At 49.5% G+C, this 18,022-nt stretch overlaps 1 protein-coding gene across 6 annotated transcripts in view; it reads left to right on the top strand.

Moving 5' to 3' along the window:
• Positions 1–8,356: 8,356 nt before the first annotated feature.
• Positions 8,357–18,022, top strand: part of PHAF1 (phagophore assembly factor 1) — a 42,156-nt gene continuing 32,490 nt past the window's right edge. For all 6 annotated transcript variants that reach the window (XR_015222571.1, XR_015222570.1, XR_015222572.1 and 3 more), the window contains exons 1-2: positions 8,357–8,470; positions 13,940–14,022. Coding sequence is in view for 3 of the 6 variants with exons in the window: in XM_086621036.1 (XP_086477162.1) it covers positions 8,407–8,470; positions 13,940–14,022 (147 nt within the window). In the remaining 3 variants the exon portion in view is untranslated. The remainder of the gene's footprint in view (positions 8,471–13,939; positions 14,023–18,022) is intronic.

The raw sequence follows: 18,022 nt of genomic DNA on the forward strand, positions 1-18,022 counted from the left end.
GTTGCTGGAGACGTGGGTTTGGAGAACTCCAAAATAGCATGGCCTGATGGGATCTTGGCAGGACTTCTGTTTTGGTTTTTTGTGGGTTTTTTTGGTTTTCCATCAGTTCAGGACTCCACTCTATTACAGATCTATTTAGGAATCCGTCCTGTCTGCATAGAAATAGGACCAATTTCTGTAAAGTTACGTTATTTTGTTGCTACATTTCCAATGCAAATTAGAGAACGACAAAAAACAGCTTCAAGGATGAGAATGAGAGTGAGAAGTTGGAGCGGAGCGAACATTTGCATAGGCAACATTTCTCACAACTCATTTGCCTGACATCCTGTCTTCACGCCGCGGCGCGATGTAAATCCCGGTGCATGAATATTCATCAGCTGCTGCTCAGGCTTAGGGTTTAAGTAACTTTATGAAATAGCTTTCTCAATTACAGGTTTGAGATAAGTGAATTTCCAGAACTGCCTTGGGCTCATTTCTTAAAGCTCAGGAGTGAGGGGGATGTTAAGTAACGCAGAAGAGGGGAGTGCAGTGTCGGCCGCTGCCGTCACCCAGCGCTGGGTGGCTGTGGAAAAAGCTGTAGGAGGGGAAGAAGTTGGAAATGGGACCGTTTCTTGCTCAGCCTTAGACCTACTAGTCCTGCTCCACAGTTTCCCACAGCTGGGGAGACTTCTGTGAAGTCCCTGTTGCTCCCCACAGCTCTTTGGATGGGGAACTCGGTGTTTTCCAGCCCATTAGACTTGATGATGGTGTCTTGGAGGACACAGGTTTTCCCAGTACTCCACTTTCCCTTGTTCCACAGGCTGTAATTCTCTGTTTTTCGCAGGAGCTGGTGGCCTTACCACCTTCCACCCTTTGCAACCCTTTCTCTTCCCTGTAGCAGGTGATGGTTAGCTTGAAAACAGAAGAACCTTCTAGAGCTGGAGAAAAGTTTGCACCTGCAAGCTCCTGTCTTCTCCAGCTATTCCCTGCTTGTTTGCCGAAAGAGACTGTCCCGTTCGCACCCCCCAACCCTTTCAGCCTTTCCTATTCATAACGTGAAAAAATCCAGCGAAGTACAGGCGTCGAAAAACGAGCGGTGTAAGAGCTAAAACCTTTTTAGCTGCTGGATGCACTTGGCCTTGGTGGCTTCTCACATGAACACACTGCTACTGAAGCACGTGGCTGGGGTGATGGTGCCACTGCTGGGGTATTTCAGGGCTCTGGCCCTTTGCAGTCGTGGTGCAGATCATGGCTCATCAGGCCATGCTCCTCAGGAGGATCTCGGACGTGAAGAGCTGAGGTCTGTGTGAGGGGAAGTAGCTGGTTCATGGAAGAAGCCACGCGAAGGTGGATTTGACCGCAGAGGTTGGTCATAAGGCTTTGCCTTCGGGAAGTGAGCAGGTACCCGAGCACATCAGGTTGGAAGAGAAAACGGGGGTGGGTGGGGAAGGAAGGGGGATCCCCCATGGTGTGCATTCCTGACACTGTTTGCCCTTGCTTTGGGGCGGCCAAAATAGTTGTGTCTCTTGGCTTGAGTTGAGCAGAAGAGGGGACATGCGTTACTGAGGGCTCATAATTAGCACAGAGGTTCTGGGTGCCAATTAGAGGATATTTTTCTAGTCTGGATTTGGTGAGAGAAGCAGGGGGGATATCCCTCTGCATCAGCAAGGATGCCGGTGTCTGAGCTCCCTGCATCCTGGGGGGATCCACTGCTGGACAGGGACAGCATCCCTGCTTGAAGGCACCTTGCTGCCCCTCTTCCTCTGGGGTCGTTGGGCTTTCGGTGGCCAGAAGCACTGGATGACTTGCCAAGACTCGTTCCTGGCTTCTTCAGTTGACTTGATCGTTGTAACTCAGCAGTGCAACCCCTGATTGGCATTTCGTACGGTGCCGCTGCCGTGGGCGACTGTTCCCGGGCCCTGATGGCAGCGGGGCAGGAGGGGTCAGTCGCTGCTCGGCGTACAGCTGCGGGTGGCTCTTCCCTGTGTTGTGTTTTCTTCCGCAGTACGTGCTGGTGCCTCGTCTAAAATCCTGCCTGTCTTGATACTGAAACTGCCCCTGAACAGGTCTTGGTCTGCATCTCTGCTGCCACAGCAGCCGTCATGTCCCGCAGCTTTCCATGGCAAACTTTCCCTCTGCAGCCCCCATCCCTGAGCGCGGCGGGGAGCGACATCCTGGTGAAACCTCGGGAGCTCTAGGCTTGGTGGAGAGCAGAGTGGTTGGTGCGGGAGCATGGATTTGGGGCTGGATGGCAAATAAAGCCATGGAGGGGGCAACTCTGATCTCATCAGAAGACACTTCTTCAGAACCAGGCGGTTCCATCCAGAAACACCAGACTAACCACCGCCTTCGAGCCGGGCAGGCTCCTGGGCATCCCGCTTCCCAGAATGACGTGTCACCCACCCAGAAGGAGCACCAGGTCCCCTCCCGCCCCACCGAAGCCGAGTGGCGCTGTGCTCTGCGGCACCCCAGCCCCTCCGGCTCCGGGGCAGTGGGACACCTGCAGCAGAGGTGGGATGCTGTGGTCTTCTCCACGCAGAGGAGAGGACAGATCCTCTTTTTGGTTCTGCTTTCAGTTCTGCTCTGCGTAGAACTGCTGTGATCTGGTGTCGGTGGGCCCGCAGGGCGCGTGACTCTCCAAAACCACCGACCCCACCGAGGTGTCTCAGTCAACATGTCCTTCAAACCCTCTTTCCCTCTCACCCTCTGCTCCTGTGCCCAGGGCAGGATGTGCTGGGGGGACAGCAGGCGCTGCGCTGCAAAGTGGGAATGAACTGGAAAGTGACTCCCTGCGCTCCAGAGAGGTGGCTGGGAAGGGAAGAGGAACAGGGTGGATGAGCAGGGTCTGCGGGAAGGACCTTGCTTCAGCTGGTCACCTCTGGCCGTGGAGGGCTGCCAGCCATCCCTCGCGGCTCTCCGGCAGCAGGCACGGCTGTCGGCTTGGGTGCAAAACTGATCCTTTGGGTGTAAGACCCTTTCTCGCCGGGGCTGGGCTGGCCGGGGGTAGATCTGCGCAGCAACATGCCCGCTAGCAGTGCCAGTGGCACTGAAGGTGGATCCACGTGCTCCTCTCGGCTCCCCACAGGGCTGCAAGGTGGTTGGCTGGTGTCCCACAGCCATGGAAAGTCGAAAATGGGACAGAAACGTGGCTGTGGCTATAGGGAACGCGTCTGCTGCCGGAATGAGCAAGTGCCTGGGCAGTTTCACGTGCTGCTCCCCGAAACCCAGCGCTGCGGGGACTGGGGTCGTAGACTCATGGAATGGTTTGGGTTGGAAGGGACCTTCAAGATCATCCAGTTCTAACCCCCCTGCCACGGGCAGGGACACCTTCCACTACACCAGCTTGCCCAAAGCCTCATCCAACCTGGCCTTGAACACTTCCAGGGATGGGGCAGCCACAGCTTCTCTGGACAACCTGTGCCAGTGCCTCACCACCCTCAGAGGGAAGAAGTTCTTCCTTGGATCTAATCTATATCTACTCTTTTTCAGTTCGGAGCTGGGAGCAAGGTTTCACGAGCGTCTCTTCTATTTGTTCTACCCACTGCAGCCCATGAGTCAGGTCCGACTCAGCCCCGCGCCGCTCATTTGCCAAAAGCCAGCGACGACCTGGGCAGCCGGGGACCTTCAGGTGCTCTGAGAGGGCTCCGACACCCAAACCCGCTGCTCTGCCTCATCTCCCGTTCAACGGTGAAATCCCGAGAGCCAGGGCTGGTGCAGGCTGGTGTGGGGGGCTGCCCCCTCTGCCCCCCTCCTTGGGTGCCTTTGGCCCCCAGCCCTTCCTCGTGTCTGCTCCGACACTCAAATATCCCTTGTGGGAACATCTCAGGAGGCAAAACAGCCCCAAGGGGTAGTGCCATCCTCCTGCCTCCCTCCACCCTTGGGATATGGGTTTTGTGCGATTCTGTAGAAAGTCAGCCTTTACTTTTTTAACAAAACCTGCACTTTAATTACATTTTTTTTCACAGAAACCCTGTGCTCTGCCCCAGAGTGAATTTTCCCAGGAGTTTTGGGTGTATTTTTAAAACCCCAAGCCCCTTGCTAGGCAGCAGCCGAAGGAAGGACGAAGCGGCCAGCACCTCTCCAGAAGGATGGTCCCCTTCCACCAGCTGCCGACACCGACAGCTTCAGGAAGGGCCAAACAACTGTCACCGCCGGTGGCTGCCCCTCACATGATGTCTGGGCATCTCCTGGTGAGCACTGGGATCCTCCTATTTCTGCCCGTCTCTAGACACCAAGCTCGGCGCAAAAACGCAGGGGGGGTTTTGTAGGTGCCAGGTGCCCAAATCTGGGAGGTGGGAAGCGATGCCAGCGGCTGCTGTGGTCCTGATTGAACATGCCGAAGCCTCACCATGCTCTGCAGCTGTACCAGGCACACACCACCTTCCTACCCCTGGCCAAGCACAGAGTCACCTCGAAAATCTTTATTCTCCACCGGTTGCGTGGCTGCAAGCCCAGCACAGCCCAGGGCTGGTGAGGAGGAGGATGCTCTCCCGGAGCATCCAAGCCCCAGCCCATGGATGCTTTCTGGACGAGGCTCATGACACGCTGGAGACTTTGTGTGTGCAGGTAACCAAACTTTTGGAAAAAGGCACTTTCTGCCCCACTGCCCCTTGGCTGCGGCATCCGCGGGCAGAGCAGTGGGCAGCACTGCGCACCCTGGCCGCCTGCGGACGCCGTGCGTTGTGCCTGTGTCAGTGTTGGCCACAGTGCCAGCAGGTTTCCAGGTGCTTGGAAACATTCCGGATGGGTGTGTTTAGCACAGGTGAGGAGGGGAGATGTGTCCCCTGGGAAGGGCCAGGCTCGGCGCCACCCGGGTACAGCACAGCTCTGCCCGAGCTGGGTCTGTGGGTGCTGCCCACCTCGGTGGGACGCGGGGCATCACAGCACTTGCTTGTGGGATAAATCTCACTGAAGACACGGGATAAATTCCCCCTGGAGAATTGGGATAAATCCCCCCAAGAGGGTCCCAGTGCTTCCCCCCGCCTTGCTCTGCAGCCAAGGGAGATGCAAACGCTGCTCAGAAACATTTTGAGCTGCAAAGCCAAAGCTTCTCAGCAGGAAACGCACCTCCAAAAAAACTGGGGGAAAAAAATAACCCTCGGCCAATTGATCAACTGCTCGCCTCTCCCCACAGATGTGTGGAATTTAGGAAAAGTCAAGTAAAAACCCAGTGTTTCCCTACAGCTGCAGATCCCACCCCAAAACACAATGGCATCACAAGCCTTTGGTAGCGGGGAATTGCCTCCCATGGACACACCCACTGTGGTACCTTTGGTCTGAAACATTAAAAACTGAGCTAATCTTTCTCAAAGTTATAATAACTTTTTTTTTAAAAAAAAAAAACGTCATTGCTTCCTGAGCCCTGGGACCGGACTCAGGTGTTTTCCAGGATTTGCTCCATAATCTGGAGAGTCAGAAAGATAATTATTTCTTTTAATTCATTTTTTACCTGTTTTTCCTCTGGTTCTCAGGGCTGGAGGCTCCTGAAACGATGGTGCTTTGCCCAACCTGCCTTGAAAACGCTGACCTGCCTGGTGTCACTGGGGCAGTGTGGGATGGCTCCTCCGGTTTTCCTACGCCTGGAGAAGCAGATGGCTGGGGCTCAGTGGAGGGCATGGACACGAGGAGATGCTCTGTCATCGGCTGTGCCTGCGCTTGCTCTCCTTCAGGGTGCCACGGTGGGATTTTTGGCCGGCTGGGACGTATCGTCGCTCCGTGCCTGCACCCCAGGACCTCCCTCCTCACCCCAAGGGAGTCACTGTGGTGGCACAGGCTGGCCAGGCAGCACCCACCGCCTGCTGCACTGCGCCCCTGCCCTCACCCCTGCCCTCGCTGCCCCCCCCCAGCAGCTTAGCTCTGCCCTCCTGGTTATTTAGGGGGTGTATTTTAAGCTCAGAGACGTAGAAGGGGCTGGCACGCTCCCTGGATGTCAGACCCTTGTCAACACACTGGTCATTGTCCAGGAGAAGAGAAGGCTCCGGGGAGACCTTCTAGCAACCATCCACTGCCTAAAGGGGCTACAGGAAAGCTGGAGAGGGGCTTTGGACAAGGGTGTGTAGTGACAGGAAAGGGGCAATGGCTTTAAACTGAAAGAGGGGAGCCGAGGATTTATTTTTTTCCCCACTTGTATTTGGCCTTCTCTCTCCTTGCTTTCTAATCTCCGAGCCCACACAGGGAGCTCCGCTCATGCTTTCAATGTTCTTTTTCAAAGGATGCTGAAATTTTTTCTAATGAGAGCCCAGTCTGTCCCGTTCCCCAGTTTGCAGCCCTGGGCGTTCAAGGGACATCGTCCAGCGCAGGAGCTTGTTGAAGAAGAGTTTCTGCAAAGCCCAGCTCATCTGCATCCACCTGCTTCCCATCCAGCATCCCTACCCAAGGGGCGTGTGTGTCCCAGGCCCCATTAAAAGTGGGTGCTGGGGTGTCCTTCATGCCCCACTAAATAAATGGGGTACACACGATTCCTAACTAGATATTTCTCTTCTCAGGTACGTTCCTTATGGATGTCACCACATATACGTATGGTGAGCTGGAGCGCTGGGGGTGGCTCGTGATGAAGGATCAGCCGGTGCTCCCGGGAGAGGAAAGGCTAATTTCTCTTTTTGAGCCAATAAAGACGTGTCAGAGGGCTGGAAGGAAGGGGAAAAACTGGCAGCGCCTCTGCGCTTTTCAGCGTATTAAGATGTCACCGTGCTTAGATTTTTTTTTTTAAAAAGCAAGCGAGGCATGAATAATAAATAGAGCAACGTGCCACTGACTTCAAGGGAAAGCTGATTTCCCCGGGGCTCGCTCCACGCCGTATACATTGAAACCTGGCCTGCTTTGACAGCTCCGTGACCCGAAGACAGATGCTGAGAAGCGCGGTGTTCACAGCAGAGCCTGGCCGAGGTCCTGCTCCCAAACGCGACTGGGATTTCTCCTTGAATGCTTTGGTTCCCTCTGCCAGCGATGGCTTCCTCTGCCCGTGGGAAAAGACGCCGCGCCTGTTGATGTTCATATATCCTGGTTGTTAAAAGAGTTGTTTGAAACGATCACGGACACCTCTGGCCCCTCTTGACTTCTCCATGGCTCGTGCAGCCCTGCTCAGCGGACGCACGGCTTCACGGGTGGCTGGCCCGAGGCCCTGCCCTTGGCTTTCGGCATGTTTATTTTTAATTCCCTGCTTATGTTGGGCAAGGCTGGACCTGGTGCTGTTCGTCTCGGATCAGATTTCTGCTGTAAAAATGGGTGACGGTGTGACGTGGGGTGTCCAAGGTGGGGGCAGCCTTGGGAGGGTGGTGGCATCTCCGCATCTTGGGAGAGCTCCGTTCTCCTCCTTCATTGCATGGACGGCACCTGCATGCACCTGGGGTCTTCTGAGTTTGAGTAAAGCAGGCTCATATATGGTGACCACCACCTCAGGGAAAAGCTGGAATTCTTTAGGGAAAAAAGCTCAGGATTTGGCTACCACAGCCCCTTGGGTGGCAAAGCTCCTGTTTTCTGAACTCACATTGCAAAGCCAATGACCTCGTTACGACTTTCTTCCTTACTGAGTCATTCCTGAGCTTGTTCCGGTAACTTTGCTCGTGCCACTGACTAATTTCTTCTGGCCTCCTTCCCCCACGCCTTGGTCCCCCACCCTGGCCTTTCAACCGGAAAAACTGGGTGCAACCGGGTTGGTTTGGGTTTGCTTTTATATTTTTTTTTTTTTTTTAAATCCTGAGTTTACCGCGCGGGCTGTGACACGGTGTAATTAGGGCTGGTGCTGTAGGTCTGGCACTGGCCTGGAGCCACGGCCAGGGGGCGGCAGCGGGGCTGTACCCCCCACCCCCAGGGCAGCGCCGAGGCTCCGGCCGCAGGACTCGAACCCGGGTCTCCGCATCGCCAGGCCGACACCTTCCCCGCTCCCCCACGCTCTGGGGGCGGGGCGCGCCTCCCCTGGCCCCGCCCCCGGCCCCGCCCCCGGCCTCCGCCCCACGCGCGGGCTCGCCTGACGACAGCTGCAAAGCACTTTTTCAGCAGCCGCAAGTGAGGTGAGTCGCAGCCCCGCAGCGCGGGGGGGTGGGGGTTATAGCCCCCCCCTCCCGTACCCCGGCGGGCGGCGGCCGTCGTCGGTACGTCCGGGCCGAGCGGCGGGGGGGGCGGCTCCCTTTACCGCGGGGGGCAGCGGCCGCCTGTGCTCGGTGGCCGGCGCGGGCGGGGAGGGGGGGCTGGTTGCTGTGGTGACGCCGCCCGGACCCCCCTGCAGCCCGGCTCGGGGGGCTCCGCTGGGGCTCGGCGCTGCCCGCGGGGGGGCTGCGGGTGCCGGGACTCCTCGGGGGGCGGCGGGGGGGGTGCGGGGCGCAGGGCCGGGCGCGGGCCGCGAGCTCCCCTCCTGTCTCCCTCCGAGGTCCGGCGCAGCCACCGGGAGCCCCGCCGTGCCAGCCCGCGGCCCCCGCGCGACCTGAGCCAATGCTCGATCTGGAGGTGGTGCCCGAGCGGTCTCTGGGGAACGAGCAATGGGAGTTCACCCTGGGTAAGTGTGTGCCCCCCAGCCCCGCAGCTCGCCCGGCCGATCCGGGACCCCGTGTGCGTGAGCGGCGGGGGTCTGGGTGCACTCGCGGTCCCGCGTTTGGAAGGTTTCTCCCAGCGCTTTCAGGGAGTTGCGAGAGTGAAAGGGGGGAAAGAGTCCAAGCTCGCCTTCCTCTGTCGCTAAAATACTGGCGTGCGAGCTTTAAGGGTTCCCTTGTCGCATGTATGTCTCTGTAGCTTTCGCATGTGCCCAGTTGTGCTTTGTTTGTCTGCTCTCTCCTCGTTCACCTTGTTTTGTCTTACCTTGCCATCTTAGACTAGCAATTTCTTAAAATGACTCCAAGGAGAGGAGGCATGGGTGTACCGATTGCTATCTGAACATGTGTCAGGCAACATCAGCTTCTTCAGCTGTGCGCTCATACGTGGCGTAAATACCGTGCTTCGTAAATACGGCTTGAGTTTCACAATTTCTTTGTGTTGTTGCTGGGTTGTGACATTATTGTGGAGAAAGTAAACTTTTGAGGGGTTTTCTCAGGGTTCGATAACAAGTATTTCTCCCCCAATGATTTGTATTTCTCACCTCTCCTCTGAGAGGTCCTTCCTTACCAGTTATTGCTCTGTTTACTGCGATGAGAAAGAACTTGGCCCCAGCGGATGGAAATTTGGCTGGTGCTCAGTCCAGGGCACTTAAACGTACGGTTGAAACTCAGATGGTGTGGGTTCTTCAGATGACCTGTGTTTTCAGGAAGGTATTGTTAGTCCTTAAAGCTCTCAGGAGATACTGTAGCTGTTGCGTTTTCCGACTGATTTTGAGATATCAGGGTTGGATTCTCTCTCTCAGTTTTCCATCTTTGCTGTTGCTCTGTCTAAAGCACAGTTAATGGTGGTAGTAGTTTGGCAAATGTAAACAGGGCTCTGCGTGGCAGCCGTCTGTATCTGCCAGAACTTGAGTTACGCTGCTGCTGTTGTCACCTGTGACAGCCAGCACGGGAACAGACTGTTCCTTAAAAGCACTGTTACGCAGCTGCCGTGAACTTGGGTCGCACCGAAGGAGCGGTGCGGTGCCGTGGAGTTGCTTGTATGAACCCATCAAACACAAAGGGCTGTTTATGCTGCCGTGAATTCAGAGTCAGGTACAACTTGCTGGTTACAGGGAGTGTTAGAGTGGCTTTTGGAGGCTAATTATAGTACCTCAGGTCCCACCCTTTGCAATCCCAGTCATCTCCTGATACCGCTAACATGTTGCTGTGCTCTCCCAGCTTTGCGTGACCTTCCGTGATCCTTTAGTGCCTGTATTACCTGAAAACAAACGCAGTCTTGAATCACATACCCTGACAGTCTTCATAAATACGTAGCACCAGCTTCCCCCCCGTTCTCCTTATGCAAACAAAAAAAGGGAAGAGAGAAAATTATTTATCTTTTTCCAAAGAAACCCGTTAATGCAATCTCCTGGTTAAAATTATATACCATGTGTGTGTCTGTGAGTACAGACACACACAGACGCGTAGATGCGAGAGGGAGGAAGCGCAGCTGTAATTCTTGGAGTAAACATAGCCACCACGTGATGTGTCTAATATATAATTAGCATGACCTGCTGGTATAGAGCAGGAGGCTGACTAGGTATTAAGACACTTAACTTTGCCCTGTGCCAGTGACAATATGAAAATGGTCTGGGCTGATAAAGCTGGTCCAGCTGTATTAGTGGTAGCGAGGTTGGAAGCACCAGTGTAAACAGGATTCTCACTGCCAGCGGTGTTCTACTCATGGTTTGTTTAGATCTGCTCTTAGCAGAACTAATGGCAGTATTCCTGAACGGCCGCTGACTCTGGCTTCCAGTGTTGTGCCCACAATGGAGATGACTGAGGGGAAATGCCAGGAAAAGTTGTTACATGAGTTTTTGGATTCTGTTTCTGGCTCCGGCGTTGACTCACTGTGTGACCAGAGCATAAAAAATTTAACCAAGGCTGAGTTTTTGTGCTCAATTAGATACCTGTGTCACTGCACCTCTCGGGCTACATGCCTGCTGTTTTGAACAATTAAATTCTTATTCTGTAGTGCCTATAGCTGTATTATTAGTGTTTGAGATGTATAATTTCTGAGGCATACTTGCATTTCTCTTGCTTTTTAGACTTACTTTTCCTACTAAGTTTCACTTCTCTTTATTTATGTGTTGTGATTCATCTTCTCTTGGATTTTCTTGTGTTCTTCTCTTTTAATCTTTGTTCACCCTCCACCCCTTTCCCTGTCAATACACACAGCCTTAGTGTAGGCTAACGCTTCAAGCCATGTTGTTCCTGAGCAGCATATGCAAGAGGAATGTCTTGTGTCACTTGTATTGCTCCAGCATTTAGAAAAGGGAAAAGTTTGTGATAGGAGGGTCCTAGCACCGATCTTTGTGGGTGTTATTTGCCATGGCTCAGTTTGGTTGACTGTCTGATTCGTTGGAAACCATGTTTGCTTCCCTGTTCCCCCTGACTGATGAGCAGGGGAAAAAGAATTCTTTGTTTTCCTCTTTGGCTGTAAAGGCTGACGAATGTTGAGGAAAAGGGGGCGGTGTGTGTGTGTGTGCATGAGAAGGGTGGAGGAAAATAACCTACTCCTCCTTTGGCTCTCTGCTGGTGGAGGCAAAGGGAGGACACTGGCTCCCCCGTGCATGTTTCAGGTTCTGCGGGCTGTTCTTGGAGAACTCAAGTCGCTACTCGTAGCTTTGCTAAGCATCTGCGTGGCAAAATCTGCCTGATTCTCCGTCGCTGAAAACCAAACAAAATCAGTCTATGTCCATTTGATTGCAGCTTGAGAAAGCTCTGAGTAAGAAAGTCACATGAGCCATCTGTTTGCACACTTACCAGCCTCGGATTGCATCAGTTTACATCGGACTACACACTGAACTTCGTGTTTGTGTGCACTTTTTTTTAGCCACGTGCTGTTTTACTGAAACTTTACCTACTTCTGGCTCTTGCCTTTGGCATATAGATTCTGTCAGCTTGTTCACTGGCTTCGCTTGAGCCTTTGCCACTTGTTTCTTGTTGTTTTTGTTTTTTTTTTTTCCTTAAAAGAGCTCATGGTTTTACCTCTGCAAGTCACCTAAAAACACTGACTTTGAAAAGGGGTTTTTTATGCTTCAAAATCATCTTTACTTTTTTTGGAATTGCAGCTTTGACTAGGTTAAGAAATGTGAAACTTCCACAGCAGCATTTTTGATCCTAACTTCTTGCTGTTATTTATGTTTCTGTTCCATTTTGAAAATATTATTTAATACATAATAACTGTCTTTTTAAAACTCAGCTGCTTGGACTACAAGACAACTGCCATTTCCTACGTAATAGGAAACAGTGCTGCTTTATTGTGTGGCTCTGTGCATTTTAATGTTATTACTGTTATTAAAATAAATAACTATTCTTTTTAATTTCATATCATCTTCTGGTGTATAATTTCTAGCTGAAAAAAAAAATTGTTTGCAGGATTACAGGCTAATGTGGAAAACAATTTCACAGAACCAGTTGTATATGGTATTTAGAAATTGAATTGCTGTAGTTCTAATCTATAAGCCTGTTTTGCCAAAACTTGATTTTGTAATTGTAGAAAAATTACAACGTATGGACACGACAAGCAGGTAGTTTAGTGCGACAGTGAAAATAATAATTTTTTTTTTAGTGTTACGTTAGTATTATATTAAAGCTGTCCCTATGGTGATCTAGGCGGGTGTGTGATATAGATATATGGAGAGAGGGGAGGGAAGTTTTCTCACTTTGGTACTGTAGATAATGTCTAAAAGGTGCTTTGGAATGTGGTGTGTGGTCTGAGTTTGAGAAGTGTAGCTAGTTAACTAAAAAATTTAATGCCTGAACTGTTAACTAAATAAAAGCGTAGTTCCCATGGTAAATTTTCCCTAATCAAGGAAACTTTCTTAATGTTTAAAAACTAGAAATAGAGAAGAACGGGGCAAGGAATGTAAATAAAATGTCAGATAACTAATCTAAATTGATTTGCAGCAATTAGTAGGGAAATAAAACCTCACAATTATGAGCTCATAACCTCTCTTTATAAATGCCTGCTTTGAATCCGGGAATGCGATCTCATTTCATTTGGAAAAGCAACAAAGGTTTTAAGTGTGATAAAGGATGAGATGGCGTGGTGCTATTCTTTTTGCAGAATCAGCTGTTTCATTCCACTTTCAAAAATTTATAGCCGTAGAGATAAGATATACACTGAAGAAAGAAAAAAAAAAAACAGAACTAAAAAAAAAAAAAGCCCTTGAAATTGTGTTAGAGGGTGAGTGACTATTAAGTGTATTATTTCAGTTGAACCAAATTGTTTAGTATGTTTATCTTGTCTGTAAACTGAGAAGATAAAGTTCCTTCCTTGACACAGATGTAGCCGTGTCAGCAGCTAACGTGGCCTGTTAGGTCTAAGGAGAATCACCGCTCCGTTTGCTGTTTGTGTCTGTCTTGTGTGACTACTCAGTAGTTTATCAGGCTTGATAAGGGGTATGCCATACATTCTCCCCCTCTACTCTGCCCTCGTGAGACCTCACTTGGAGTATTGCGTCCAGTTCTGGAGCCCCCAACATAAGAAGGACATGGACCAGTTGGAGAGGGTCCAGAGGAGGGCCACAAAGATGATAAGAGGGCTGGAGCACCTTTCCTATGAGGACAGGCTGAAAGAGTTGGGGCTCTTCAGCCTGGAGAAGAGGAGGCTCCGGGGTGACCTTATAGCGGTCTTCCAGTACCTCAAGGGGGCCTACAAGAAAGATGGGGAGAGGCTGTTCAGGAGGGCCAGTTGTGATAGGACAAGGGGTAATGGTTTTAAAATAGAGGGAGGTAGATTCAGGTTGGATATTAGGAAAAAATTTTTTACCATGAGAGTTGTAGAACACTGGAACAGGTTGCCCAGAGAGGTGGTGGATGCTCCATCCCTGGAGACGTTCAAGGCCCGGTTGGATGAGGCCCTGAGCAACCTGATCTAGTTGGAGATATCCCTGTTCCTTGCAGGGGGGTTGGACTAGATGACCTTTGAAGGTCCCTTCCAGCCCTAACGATTCTATGATTCTATGATTCTATAAAACGTGGTCCAGGAGCCTTCTACATGTGTCTAAGAATGTACCAGTGGGGTTCGGTACAGGCTCTTTTACCACTTATTGGATTGTCGACCTCAAAAAGCAGAAAATTTCGTGCACAGATTGTGGAAAGATCGGTACTTTTCCTGCCTGAACTTTGCTGTTTGGTTTTGTGGCTTTTCTTTCATACATGCCTAACAAACGGGTAGATAAACAAAGACTTTTCTGTTTCAAAAAAACAAGTCTGTGCTGATACCATGAGTCAAGTAGACTTATTTGTTGATTGCATACCTTTCTGTCGTAACGTACTGTTTGCTGATGACGGCTCTGTTACCTCATCTCTAACCTTTCTGTTAAAAAAACCCAACCTTTTAGCTGTTCTCCGAACTGATGAAATGCCATTGTTTTTGTTTACAGGAATGCCGTTGGCTCAGGCTGTAGCAATTCTTCAGAAACACTGTCGCATCATCAAAAACGTCCAGGTTCTCTACAGTGAGCAGGTGGGTGGTGCGTGGTGTGGCCGGGTCATTCACCTCGTCGTGTCCCAGAATTAAGGCTTTAAGGGGTATACTGGTACTGTGTCATGCTAACAGACGTGTTGTATGGATCGTGGAGCTACCTGAAATCAAATTACACCAAATTATTGCCACCACATCAGAGGTGTAGCTTTTGTAACAGTTTCACATCAAGTGTAATAATCCTTAGCGCAGTGCAGTGACTTAACAGGTGTCAGCTGTGTATATGTGGTGGTGGGGTAGTATTGTTTTTCCTTTAAGAAGGGAAATGTTCTGTAATTAGCTGGATAACTTAACTCGAGTCTTTTTACATTACAATTGTTGAGCGTTGCAGTATTTTTGAAGTACGGAATTGCTCATTACTTTCCGCTTTCATCTTTGGCTCACTGGTGATGAACCCTCTGGAAAGGCTTCCGCGCCTTCCCTCTGGATCTGCAATTTGTCTGCAGAAAGTGGATGCACTAATTTACACCAGCTATACATGTTTTAATCATTCTTCATAACTACGTACCAGGTTCCTAATACATTTGATTCCCATCAAAAAGGGGACCAGAAGTGAAACCTTTCTGCTAGATCAAATAGAATGTGTTGTATGCCCACCTTTTCCTTGAAGCGAGTGGAAGGGAAGAGGAGATGGGACAAAGGAGGCTTGTGTGACTCTCCAAATTCTGTGTATTATGTGAAATGCACGTTAATCGGACGAGGATATTCATATGTTGTAGATTACAGGTCTTTGCATCAGGAAAAAGGCAAAGTCTGCTGGAATGTCAGTTTGTATCAAAATACTGGCTGAGGCCTGGTGTTCACAGTGAATACAGATTTGCTAAGGAGCAAGCTCGACTCTGGCGTTTACTGCTGGATACGTATTTCATGTAATTAAATCTCTTTTTGTTTCACATTATGTAGATTTATGGGTTTTATGATGACTGAATTGCAAATTAAAAATCTAGCTCCTTGTACTTAATGCATGGGAGCATCTGTCTGGCAGTGAACGCGTTCCTTGGGTTTTGTATGCTTTGGAGGTTTTTCAGTTTTTCTTACTGTAGTGCATTCCAGAATTATTTCTAGGTTCGTTTTGATAAATGATGAGATTCCTCTTCCTCTCAGCTTTGCAGAATCACAGAAGTATTAGTGGTCCAGTGCTAGAACACAAGGTGTACCACTGCTTGGCTTTTTACACCTCTTGGGAAGCTACATTGTGTACACTGAATTTTTATTCTGTCTGCTTGGAGAGGTGGTTAGGGTTCTTCTCCCCAGACTGTAATAGATGTAAAGATGGTTTTTAACATCTGCTTGGTCCAACAAAATAGTATTTCTCAACTTTGTGGAAGAATTGTGCTGATGATATTTTTTTTCTGTATGTTATTCCGATTCAGTGCGTGGCATCGGTGCAGTTTTTCCCACGTGTCACTCAGGGCCTGCAGTTGACTGGCTGTATCCTCACCCTCGTGCAGAACATCATGCACTTCATTAGCAGCTGAGCACAAAGAGCTGCTGCTGCAGTTCTTGGAAGACTCAAAGCTTTAAAGAAACTTTGCCTTGCACAACTTTTATCTGGCTAAACTGTACCTGAACAGCCTTTGTGTTTTTCCTCTTGCTTTCTAGAAGAATGCATTTGAGCATAGTGATCAAATGTTATTTAAAGTTGTTGCATCTAAAGCGCTGAATTTCTGATCCTGGAACTCCAGCAGCGAGTATTTCCTTTCAAAAATTTATATGACAATTAAATGCAATTAGATCTGCCCACAGCTCTCTCTTTAACTTGACATAAATGGGATGCCCAAACTGTGCAAAAAAGCTTGATGAACCCTTTTCTGTGACTAAAGACTTTTAACTCCTTTTTGGTCGGTTTAAGTGGAGTAGTTAAATGTTTTCCTAAGCCTCTTCCTCTGGATTTGTGTTGATGGGATTGTGCAGTGATAACAGTTTTTCCTGCAGCTTTATATAGATGAGCAGTGTAGCTGCACATCTGAGTTGCTTCCTTTAGCAAGGACTCTCCTGTTGCGTCCTGGCACCATCTTTCATACTTGAGGTTCTATTTTGTGTATTAAAAGTCTCGTGAACTAAATTTGTGCCTTTGAAACTTTCCTTCTGTTAGAAAACTTGCCAGCATAGAACAGAAGCTATTTGCTCTACCGTCAAGCTTTTCCTCGGATGTTTTGGATTTTTTTTTCACCTACTCCAAAGTACTTGTCATGCTCTCATTAATTTTGGAATAACCTTATGAAAATTCTGCTTAGAGTTGGGATTGTTCAGCCTGGAGAAGAGAAGGCTCCGGGGTGATCCTATTGCAGCCTTCCAGTACTTAAAGGGGGCTACAGGAAAGCTGGAGAGGGACTTTTTACAAGGGCATGTAGTGACAGGACAAGGGGCAATGGATTTAAACTGAAAGAGGGGAGATTTCTATTAGATCTAAGGAAGAAATTTTTCACTCAGAGGGTGGTGAGGCACTGGCAAAGGTTGCCCAGAGTAGTTGTGGATGCCCCATCCCTGGAAGTGTTCAAGGCCAGGTTGGATGAGGCTTTGGGCAACCTGGTGTAGTGGAGGATTTCCCTGCCCATGGCAGGGGGGTTGGAACTAGATGATCTTTGAGGTCCCTTCCAACCCAAACCATTCTATGATTCTATGAAATGCAGAGCATATTCCATATCAGAAGTCTGTCGGTATATTAAAATGCAACATGACACTTATTTTTTTGCTTTATCCATAGTCTTTCTAAATTAGTTTTATAAGGGATTTAAAAAAAAAGACCGTTGAGATCAATGTTAGACCTTTTTATCTCACTCGTGGCTATACTGCAGTGCTGCTCCAATTCTCTATCCTAAACGTTTGCTAGCAGTAGTGAAGTATTGATGCCGTTGCAGAAGGTGCTGTGAAGATTTCATTTAGAGTACAGCTTACGTGTCAGATTGCTGGTGTTCAAGAAGGATGAGCTTGAACTGAACCTGCTTCAGGAAAAGCTACTGGAGGGATCAAGGAGAACAGGAAATCTGCATCACAGGGGACTGAAAGCCCTGTGGCTTGTTTTGACCTAGAGGTGTGAAACCCAGGGTCTGAGTACTTAAATACGTGGTTTGGGAAGGGACGGGAGATGCACGTGAGAATGCACTGAAAGTATCCAGGCTAGAAGACGGTGCTGATGTGAGAATAAAGAGGTGAGAAAATTTAGGATGAAAATTAGACTTCTGGCAGTCAAAACACAGACCTTCTCCCAGCAGGACAAAGGGGAGAGTGACAGTTTTTAAGATGGCTTCTGCTTAATTCATAAGAAGGGCTGTATGGTGCGGCTGCCCGCCTTAGAAGCCTGTAAGTGCCTCAGATGTCCCATCCCCATTCTGCCTTTTGCTTGGATAACTGCTCAGTGCAATTCTAGGACATGGATATTGCTGCCTGCCTCTCGTCCAGCCTTTTTTCTCCTCTGAGGAGACAGCTGTAGAGCTTTTTGAGGCAAATGTGCTTTAGATGGTACAAGATCAAATAGCTGAATTGGGGCCAACTGACGGTGTGCGCGTGGATTGTACCGGTACAGGAGCGACCAGCTCCCACAGTGTTGCAGCAGACTGGGATGGCATAGAGCCTATACAGACACCAGTGAAGCCAGTGGAATGTCTCTTATTGACTCCAGCAGACTGCAAATTAAGCCTTTAGTTGTTATGATTCACAGTAACTAAGGAAACCTAAATTCACAACATAAGAGTCTGAAGCCTTCCTTTTGAGGCCTGAAAAAGACTCTGTCATTCTTTGATTTTTTTTTTTATTTTTTTTTTTTTTTTAAGTGGAAGGCCCTCTCACCATCTTTTTGTCAAGCGTGTGCTTGGTTCTGATGCAGGACTTGGTGAGATGGGCTATTATTCCTGTGCACCAAGAATGCAACACACTGTCCCTGCATGATGTCTCTGATGCTAAAGTTGGAATGTTAATTTTCAAGGTGTTTGTTGCTGGTTTTTTCCCCCCTCACTTAAAGTAGTGGACAGCTACCCTTTTG

Source organism: Tauraco erythrolophus, chromosome 15, assembly GCF_009769465.1.
Source record: "Tauraco erythrolophus isolate bTauEry1 chromosome 15, bTauEry1.pri, whole genome shotgun sequence".
NCBI lineage: Eukaryota > Metazoa > Chordata > Aves > Musophagiformes > Musophagidae > Tauraco > Tauraco erythrolophus.